Source organism: Patiria miniata, unplaced genomic scaffold (genome assembly GCF_015706575.1).
Source record: "Patiria miniata isolate m_02_andy unplaced genomic scaffold, ASM1570657v1 HiC_scaffold_5, whole genome shotgun sequence".
Lineage (NCBI taxonomy): Eukaryota > Metazoa > Echinodermata > Asteroidea > Valvatida > Asterinidae > Patiria > Patiria miniata.
In genome coordinates this window covers 29556264-29567162 of record NW_024037072.1, presented here as the reverse complement: position 1 = coordinate 29567162, position 10899 = coordinate 29556264, and the positions used below count along the sequence as shown (strand labels likewise).

At 40.7% G+C, this 10899-nt stretch overlaps 1 protein-coding gene across 1 annotated transcript; it reads right to left on the bottom strand.

Annotated features, from left to right (window-relative positions):
* Positions 1–808: 808 nt before the first annotated feature.
* On the bottom strand, positions 809–3507 carry LOC119741566 (octopamine receptor-like). The gene has a single exon (XM_038217370.1). The coding sequence runs from the start codon at positions 2888–2890 to the stop codon at positions 1427–1429; it is 1464 nt and encodes a 487-aa protein (XP_038073298.1). The 5' UTR covers positions 2891–3507; the 3' UTR covers positions 809–1426.
* Between the last annotated feature and the right edge of the window lie 7392 nt (positions 3508–10899).

Below are 10899 nucleotides of genomic sequence, written 5' to 3'. Positions count from 1 at the left end.
TGAAATCTATGACACTGGTAGGTGGAATTTCATATTTTTCTCGACATCTTACACGGACGGTCTTTACTTCAATCTTTGTACGTGTACAACGTATATTGTTGTTTCTGAGTAAAACTATAATAAAGTAATTAAGGAAACTTTAAATCTTTTAAATAAAACTTGGGCTAAAATGTCCCGAATAAAATGTAAACAAAACTGAACCGCATTAATGAATTTCCCTTCCCAATGGAGTGTATATTTTGACACTGGTAGGTGGAATTTCATATTTTTCTCGACATCTTACACGGACGGTCTTTACTTCAATCTTTGTACGTGTACAACGTATATTGTTGTTTCTGAGTAAAACTATAATAAAGTAATTAAGGAAACTTTAAATCTTTTAAATAAAACTTGGGCTAAAATGTCCCGAATAAAATGTAAACAAAACTGAACCGCATTAATGAATTTCCCTTCCCAATGGAGTGTATATTTTGACACTGGTAGGTGGAATTTCATATTTTTCTCGACATCTTACACGGACGGTCTTTACTTCAATCTTTGTACGTGTACAACGTATATTGTTGTTTCTGAGTAAAACTATAATAAAGTAATTAAGGAAACTTTAAATCTTTTAAATAAAACTTGGGCTAAAATGTCCCGAATAAAATGTAAACAAAACTGAACCGCATTAATGAATTTCCCTTCCCAATGGAGTGTATATTTTGTGCATAAGGTAATGTCCAAGAACTTTGTCTATACCTCATGAAAAGACCGGGCATAATTCGTCTATCTGCAGCTCATCATAATATTGAATAAAAGATAACATGTTAAAATGACAATCGTAAGGTTTCACGGCCCATCAGTGACACATCGTTTATTAAACGAGTGCCATTAATATCTTTAAATGAATTTTCCTTTCTGCAGGAACATCTAATTTTGCGGCTTGATAAGCAGAAACCATACATTTCTAAACAAAGTCAAAACCATGAGAAACTGTACACATTAGCAAGTTGTTGTAGTCAACTGTAAGTCCATGAAGCTTGCAAGCATTGCTATGGGCCTCAAATGTACGCTGACCAAATAAAGGTTTATGTTCATATCTACAATGTATTCATATTTTGTTTTGAGCCCCTTGCATCTACATAATGAGGATTTCTAGCAAGTGTCCTAGCTTCGAACCAGAATTGGATTTTTTGGGGAAATCTTCGATAAACCAGGACCCGAAAGTGTCCCTTAATTTGCATTTGGGTGGAGGGATCCTTTTTCAAAATAGCGATGGGCTTCAGGAATACTTTTAGGGATGATCGATCTTTGAAGAAATAAGAATTGCTCAAAAAGTCTTGGACACTTTGGAGAGTACTAAGCATTTGAGGTAAGGGTATCAGCAGTAATCAATCTTTGTATCGCGCCCTCAACCTCCCCATATCTTACTTATTTTGATTTGCCACTAATTTGATTTGACGCTAGTTTTGGACCCCTCCGCTAAATTTCTGGCATTTGCCAGTTCTATACCAGAGTCCATCTCGCCCCCTTCAACATCGAGTCCCACATTAGGGGCGTGGTCCTCCTCCACTTTTAACTTCTTGCCGGAAAAGAGGGCTGGAAGTGTCTTGCGGTATTTTCTGTAGTCCACTAGCAGTATGATGGGAGTGAGTGCGTATGTAGCATACGTCAAGAAAGCTGCAACAATCAACAACTCGTCTGGTGGGGAAATGTCATTTGTCGGCTCTAGAGTCTCCAAACATTTAGCGACCATGTAAGGAACCCAGGCTATGAAAAGAAGCAGCAAGATCCAGGACAGAGTACGGACCAAGGCGGCTTCGTTTGCCCGATATCGCTCAACTTTCTGCTTCTTCTTTGCTTCTTTGTACTTCGTGTAAGAAGGACGCTCGTCTTCATCCGAAGAAGATGATGATGATGAAGACGAAGACGATGATGATGAAGAAGACGATGAAGACGAAGACGATGATTGTTTATCTTTGTTGTCTTTTTTGCTCTTCTTGCCCTTTTTAACCTTCTTTTTCTTTTTCTTCACTTTCTTCAGTTTCCTTTCTCTGATGGCACGTTTCAGTTCTCGTTCCTTTCTCTTCATTTTCCGTCCATACGTCTCCTGGATGCCCGATTTCTCTTGGTCTCCAAGCACATCAAGTGCGCTGACTTTACGTTGCTTAGCAGCGAACCTCACCACGGCAATCAGAAAAACGATGGAAGTCAGGAAGGGAAGGAGTAACGTCATGACCAAGGTGAAGCCCATGTGTGTCAGGTGTCCTTGCCATCCAGCGGCACTGATCCAACATTGGCGTTGAATTGGTAGATAGGCGTACTCACCCCACCCCACTAAAGGGAAGAGAGACAACACGACGGCAAAGAACCACAGTCCACCGATCAGAATTAGAGTCACAGTCGGAGTAAAGATCTCGAGGTGCTTCAAGGGCCGGCAGACCTTGAGGTATCTCTCAAAGAAGGTTACACCAAGTGTGTGGACGGTCAGGTGAAAGGCGAAACAGGAGAGATATGCGCTGAGTTGGCACACGGGGTCGCTCAAGAGCCATCCACCTGTGAAGAAAGCTACCGTGTTGGGGATCAAGGCAGTCACAGCCACGATCAAGTTTGCTATGGTGATGTTCAGTATGAGATAAGCAGGACCGGGACTCCTTAAGCTAGGGAAGCGGGCAAACAGGGCCACCACTAAGGAATTGGCCACAAGGGTAGTCACTGTGATGATACTCGACAAGCTTCCCAGCCCTACATTGAGAGCAGCGGAGGAGTCAGTTGTAGGCGCATTGGTAGTTGTGTCATTGGAGCTGGTGTCATTGTAGCTCGTGACATTGTCGTAGTCCATAACTGGCGACGAAGTGCCATAGTCGGTGAAGTAGTCCGTCACAGCTGTTGAGTTGTCAGTGTCGTTCATGACTGCTCACTTTAAAAGCTGGATGATGCTGTTCAATCAGACTTGCACAGATAAACCTAAGAATTTCAATTTAATTAATGTTCCGACTGTGAGACACCTTTAATTCTCTATCCAGAGGACAACGAGTCTGTAAAGGTGACACTGATGACAAAAAACAGTCCACTTGTTTCCACCTCCGATGTGTATTTCTGGAGCTGCCTTGAAGGTTTATACATTATCATCGTATAATGGGTTCATAAAGTCATCAGATACTTTACACTGGTGGTGGTGACGATTGACTCATGAAATCAATGCATACGTCCAAGAGTCCAGTCAAATTTCCTGGTTCAGAAACGGGACAGATCTGGCAGTTTCTTGGCAGTCTAAATCTTTCCGAAGCATCTCAAAGATTCGAGCTCCTTCGTAAACATCCTCTGTCCTCTGTGTGTCTCGTATTTTAGGCAATGCCAGTCAAGGAATCTCTGAGAATCTTTTACCGAAACGAAGGTCACAGTGCATAGTTATTCGACTGCAATACATGACCCTATGCATGGATCATCACTGCAGTGATCATTACTATCGGAGCTAGCAAACATACTCCACACCTTGTTGCGTGTAACCCTAATCCCGAGATAAAAGGAAAACAGCCTATGCCATTCAGCGCCTTGCCAACGGTCTATAGTTTCGTAAACAAAGTCCACAAAGTCCACACACGTCGTGCGTGCAACTGTACATGTATTGGTTCTAGAAGTGGTGAACAGTAACAGGCATCGAGTTTAACTACCAAGTTCTAGGTTATTCGTTGCTCAAAACTCGCTTCAACCACAATAAAACATTTTTTAGTTATTACATAAATCTCTATGCGTAAAGTCTATTTAATTTCATACAAAGATAGTTTACATATATTTTTGACGGTTCCCCTTTCCACCTTTAAATTAACGTGATCATTGTTTTAGTCGACTTAAAAGTTTCTTTCTTTAACATTATTTGACGAATTCAGCAACGAAAATCGATTTTAACATGCACAACAAATCAACTTTTCTGTCACCGTTTTAGATAGACTCTAGATAGCAAAATGCCCGATCGAAAGCAAGAGGGCGCACTTGATGGACACCGCTCGGATCCATTTCCCTATCCTAATTAACTTCGCTGCAATGTATGTGATCCGGTGTAATCTGTGATATATTGGACAAAATTCAATGATGAACACAAAACTTGCAGTATTTTGGACAAATAAGTTTAAAATAACCTTTTAATACGGATTGGATAGTCTGGAATATTTTGTGGCGATTCGGATAACATGTCTTAACTGTACTAATTGTAACCTGAAAAGTTTGACAGAATAGTTTGTAAAGAAATGAAATTAACGAAAACCAAAGGAGCACATTGGCTGATCCGGGAGGGGGGATTAGGGCCATGCCCCCACCACTTTTTTTATTAATCGGAGGAGTGGAGACCCCTTTTTTGTCTTTAATCTTCTGTATATAAAATCGTTGGGCATCTCCCTCGCAAGCCATCGATGATCCATCATTTTTGACGATACCAATGTTCCTCAAATCACGGACCATACGTGAATGGTCAGTGCTCAAATGCAGCGCCAATGACACTGTTCCTCGCACAGCTGAGGAAAAGAGCGGAAACAACGAAGGAATGAAAGCCTGCAACGTGCTAAGCAAACAGTCATTCGAGGCCGTTTGCTCAGCACGTACAGGGTGATTTAAAAAAGCGGAACCCAAACCCCAAACATTATGTTTCATATTTTAAAAAAATATGTAGCACCAAAATAATAATGACTGGAAAGCCAATTTCATAAGCTACTTTTAGATGGAAAAAAGTACTGAGATTGCTCAATCCGTTTAAAGAATATCACCATTTAAACACAATGACCCTAAAACCTCTTTCGTCCAAAAATGCGATTTCAAGAATCGTCGTCACTATTGTCTTCAAACATCACCAGTGATAAACCTCAGTTTAAAAGTAAAAAATTTCAACTAAGTCCTTTTGAAAATGCGATTTCAAGAATCGCCGTCACAATTGTCTTCAAACATCACCAGTTAAAAAAAGTATATTGTTTGCCTAACCAGGGTAGTTAATAAAGTTATTGTGTACTACAGTTGTTGACAGTTGTTGAAACAAGTATTCTGTGTTATTTTCTTTGTTGTTCCAAACAGTAAGAATACACAATAAATTGCTTTTTTTTACGAAACAGGTTTTAGGGTCATTGCGTTTAAATAATGATATTCTTTGAACGGATTAAGCAATTTCAGTAATTTTTTCATCTAAAAGTAGTTTGTGAAACTGGCTTTCCAGTCATTGTTATAAAAGGTGCTACATTTTTTTTTTTAAATATGTAATATATTTTCGGGGGTTCGGGTTCCGCTTTTTTTTTTGACTCACCCTGTAGCTCACAAATATCCCCATGGTGTGCAATGACTTTTCTGCCACACAGGCCGTGAGGCAAATATCTATCCTGACTGATTTCTTTCGACTCGCGAGGCGAAAAAACTCACCGTGTGCGGTTTAGTGCTGAGCTAAAAAGATTAACTTGCCAATGAAAGGCCATTATTCTTGTTTGTCGGTCGCGTGATTTAAAAAAATGGGGACAACCGCCAGCTATAGCCAGTGGCGTAGCCAGGAATTTTTCGGGGGGGGGGGGGCGCTGGGGGAGCTGGAACATTTCATGGGGGGGGGGGCGTCATGTAGATCAATGATAATTTTTTTAGAAACTCAAAATCTCAGTGGGGAGGGGGGCGACAGGGGGGCGACAAGGCGACAAGCTGTCGCCCCCCACGCCCCCCCCCCCTCCCCCATGGCTACGCCACTGGCTAGCTATAGCACTAAGCAGGCGTTAGAAGATTTGCCAAAATATCTTTAAATCACTTGTACAGAGTACGTGTTGTCATTGGCTAGTTAGTCTTTTTAGCTCAACACTCCCTCCTTGACCCCATACGTTGAGTTTTTCGCCTCGCGAGTCGAAAGAAATCAATCAAAATAGATATTTCCTCACGGCCTCGCGAGGCAGAACACTCAACAACAACAAAAGTCACCGCACACGGGAATATTTTGTGAGCTACGTGCTGAGCAAACGGCCTCGAATGACTTCTTGCTGAGCACGTAGCTCTCGTGTGCGGCGGGCTTTACGAGACTAAATCCGTGATTACTAAAATACTCTAGAAGCCACTGAAGAAATGTGGCAGGAATTGAAAGCCCAATACGGGATTCCAATCCCGCACATAGAGGACGAAGGCGTTACAAATACATACGGGAAGCGAACTTGCCAATGTATTTGTTACAATGGAAAATCTATATGTTCAGCTTACGGTTCATACAACTGCAAAATATTCCAACAATGTCCATTCCCTGGAAAAATGTTACTAATGTACACGTACAAAAATTCACTGAAACTGTGATATTTAAGCCTGTTTAAAGTCAACAATTACTTCAACAATAAATATTGTTAAAAGTGTAATAAAGTTCGAAGAAAGTAACTGAACGGCGATCATATTGTTGGATGTAATTACAGTTGACTGGCACGGTTTCTTGATGAAAACCAAACCTTTTCCATTATGTCATGATACATTGGAGTAGTTTCACCAAAGCTAAACTTTCACCAAAGTAACTGAACGGCGATCATATTGTTGGATGTAATTACAGTTGACTGGCACGGTTTCTTGATGAAAACCAAACCTTTTCCATTATGTCATGATACATTGGAGTAGTTTCACCAAAGCTAATCCAAAATACGTTCGTAATGACAGGAGTGGACTTCATCGGAACTGTGAGCTTCGAAATGTACGGGAGATTTCCATTTCAGCTACCCCGGTTACCTGTTCCACTTTTCCATTAGACGTCACCGTGCAGACAAGTGGCTTTGGTCACAGCAGTGGAAAAACACTGGTACAGGAAACGGCGTACGTACGTCATGAAAGTGCAGTCGTTCATTCAGTGGCACTGGCAGCGAACCAGTCTATTCCGGTGTCGCGGTCTCACTTCTCCGGCGTGCTGGCTTCTCCGGATGGATTCGGCGGACAGTTGAGCACGTTACAGTGCACGTTACATGAGCACGATACATGCTGATGTGTCCGCTGTGCTTACTTTTCCTTGGGCTGTATTACCAAGCCTATTAATAACACAGTGAGGGACATCCAAGAATGTGTTATGTAACACTTCCCCCATGGGTCTTTCAAGCATTCTGACTGTGTTCCCAGCGTCATGCATGTGTGTGTGTGTTCATGGAGGAATATTACTCCTTGGTCCGTGCTCCTTGCTCGTTCGTGGTCCATTTTGTCTTTATTTTTGCAACCATGCGTTGCTCAAAATAAATGTGCATTTCAAGTCTTTTTTGGTTATTGGGAGTTGTGCGCGCCACTAAAATTCTGGATTCGACTGGTACCCTGTAACCATGCATACAAATATCCTATGATATTACGTGCACCAGTACAACCCCGAAGAACTCAGCACACATATAAAGTTGACGAAAATGTACACCACTGCGCAATTTTGTGCATGCGTGTTGAAGCGAAATTTCCCTTTCGGAGAAGCTAGCACGCCGGAGAAGTGAGACCGTGACACCGGATTTCAACGCACGCTTGTATCATAGAGCTAGGCTCATGCCAGCTTTACGCGCTTCGTTCTTGGCATGGCCAGGGTCAAACTGGAAGTTAACTGGGCCAGTGGGTGAAAGTTTGTTGTGGGCTTTCAGCCTTTCACCCAGATTGTGGCTTGTTCATTCAGAAATCGATAGTGTGATGTCACACTACGTGCATCATGCACGTATTGCGGGATTGCTTTAAAGGATTCGTGCATTGAATTTTTCTTATAGGGAGACTGTTTTTGCAACTTTCTACTACTCTCAAATAGATGAAAACTATTTGACATCCCTTATTGATTAAGCATTTGTTTAAAGAGGCACATCTTTAAACTTTTACAGTTTTCAATTAATTTCCTGACAACCGGGGGTGTTGCTGTGATGTCATTTCAGGAAGACACTGTTCAGTTACTTTAGGGGTTTTCTTTTCAAACTGTTACACTGAAAATTTACTCATTCAAAAAAATTGTGAGAAAGGCTTGTGTTCGTTAGCTTACTGCTATGTACTTCCAAAACAACGAAACACGTACCAAACGGAAAAACAGCAAAATATCCAGTATTCTAGCAACTGTTTGTGCCGAAATATAGCTGTAACATTGAGGGTTCTGCCTGGAATGATTCGTTATACAAATCAAAGGCTGCTGATTGGAAATTGGTATGGTAAACTTGAGACAAACACAGTAATTCATGAATTTCTTTTTTACCATGCTTTAGATTACACGGGATACCGAGTTTCTCTAACTTCTGAATGTCATTTTATATTCATCATGATTTATTTTTTGAAGACACCAATTAATGACTCCTCAAATGCAGCGCCAATTTATGACACTGTTCCTCGCACAGCTGCAGAAATATGTAGATAAGCGACGAAGGAATGGCATCTTATGAGATCAAAACCCGTAATAATAATGGAAGAGACGATTAAATAAGGCAGGAATTGAAAGTCCGATAGTGATGGGATTCCAACCCGGCGCATACGGAGAATGAAGGGGATAATAAAAGATACTAGAGCTAGTCATGTGTCAACTTGCCAATTAGTGTGTTTGTTGTATGATAAACAATCTATATTTGCAGCTAAGGATGATTCCAGTATTATTTAGAATGCAAACTTTTCTAACAATCTCCATGCATACCGCTACCTCGATATCTTAGGTGGTGGAAAATGTTTCTAACGTAAACTGACACTTAATCTTAATTAAAACAAACTGATCGAATCTGTGACATTTACTAAAAAGATGTTTCAAGTCGACAATTTTCAACAATCAGTATTGTTAAAATGTGTAATAAAGTTCAACTTAGAAACACGATATAGGATGGAAAGTTCAGTGGTTCAGTTCTAACATCAAAGTTTGCCATTAGGCCTATGTCATGATGTAATGCAATAGTAGTCTGGTTCCCAGACCAAAAGATTCTGACTATTCCCGATGAATCTAAGGCTGCATCCGAATCAACTGTCTAGAGCTAGGTCTAGGTCTGCGCCCATTGAAAATACACGGGGACGCGCTGACAATAGACGTAGCCGTAGCTCTGGAAGCCCGTTTCGGACACGGCCTTAGGTCCGGTAGCCTCCAGTAATACATTGTATTACAATTTACGTCACGTGACTAAAACGGGAGGAATTCCTCCTTTTTCCGAACATTTCCGAAGTTTGCCTAATTCGTTGCGTCGACAATCGGATAGCGCCCGAGTATTTCCGAATATAATATAGGTTTAATTAACTGCTAATTGCTTAGTTAATTTTATTTTTAAATGAGTTGATAATTAATATTCATTGCTTTAATTGGGAAAACTTGAAATTCAACGACGATTTTGTGCATCAAATATACTCGGATCGTATGGGCGAACTTTTTGCTGCGTCATGCACAATTTTGAATTTGACAACCGTTACTGAAATTTTCCAAAACTCAGTCTTCATTCGTCTCCGCCTGCTAACAGTGCTATTTGGGTGCCTAATTTTGAAGATTCCAGATCAACATTAGTCAATGTTATCTTACAGAATATCATAACTCATTATTATCATAACTGTATGATATTACGAAGCAAGTGATTTACTTAAAAATTTGATCAGATCGAACATTAAAAGCTAAAAGTGATAAAGCGAAATCGGAAACGAAGCCGAGCTTTGAAAAAGGGCCATCAATGTCGTCATGTTTATTTTTAGCCACGGAGGCTGCCTGACCTAAGATTCATTAGGAATAGTCAGAATCTTTTGGTCTGGGAACCATGCAGACTAATGCAATAGTAGTTTCGCCAAAGCTAACCCCCAAAACGTCACGTGTCGTGGTTTTGGTCACAGCTGGAAAAACACAGGAAAGGAAAACTGGTACGTTCATGTATACGAACGTGACGTCATCAAAATGCTCTAGTTCATTCAGTGACTGCAGCGTTCCGGATTTCACTGTCAGCATGTTCTGGTTTGCGTGTATCATTCATGGCCAGGGTCAAACTGCAAGTTAACTGGGCCAGTGGGTGGAAGTTGGTGGGCTTTCACCCAGATTGTGGCTTTGTTCATTCCGAAATCGAAAGTGTGATGTCACATTATACGTGCATAAACAATACACGTAAGCCCTATTGGGCGTGCTTTAAAGGCACGCTAAGGAGCAATATTGGTATTGAATAAACCGGAAACAAATTTACCGATTTAGGGAGAAAAACCTCGCTCAGAGTCAAGATAAGGATCATAAAGATGGCACCATACCATGTGAAATTAATTCCACCTGAAATGATATCCATGGCGGAAAGAAAACGATAATTGAATGGTGTTTTTGTGTGTCCCCACGGGCAAGTGTTTTAGCAACGGAATCCGGTTACGAGACACTAAAAAAAATCGTGCATACGTTTTCACTGTTTTCTCAAAATGTACGTAGTATCATCCGGAGCTGTATCACTTTGTTGTGCACCTTAAGATTTTAAGCAATTGTTATAGCTTTAAACAAAAAAAGTATCCACAAAATGAAACATTTAATATCTCACGTAGTACCAGTAGCGAATCTAGAGCCCCCCCCCCGCCCCGCCCGTTCGGCCGGCTGACTTATGTTGGGAAATAGTGAAATGGGGTCAAAATAATAAATGGAATGCCAAATTCTGTCTGGAATTGTCTTAGAATGAAGGAGAAAAATCATCATAGATTTCAAGTATTCCAGGGGGCATTTGGGAAATCTCCTAAGGATTTGACTTCTTAGCTGTCAACATTATCTTTATTATTTATTTTATGATTTAAGCCGCCATATCCCATATGCGCGTTTCAGTTCGCGTTTGGTTGAAGATTGACTTTGCAATGAACATTAAACCTAACGAGAAGGACAATGGACGATCGGCTCGAAACACAACTTTCAAGTCGAATATGTTGGGAAACTATTACTTTTTTGTGTCGTTGGGGCATCGATCAAAATTTGAGAAGAATAATATGGTTTTCGAAGTAAAAAAAATGATAGTTTTCGAA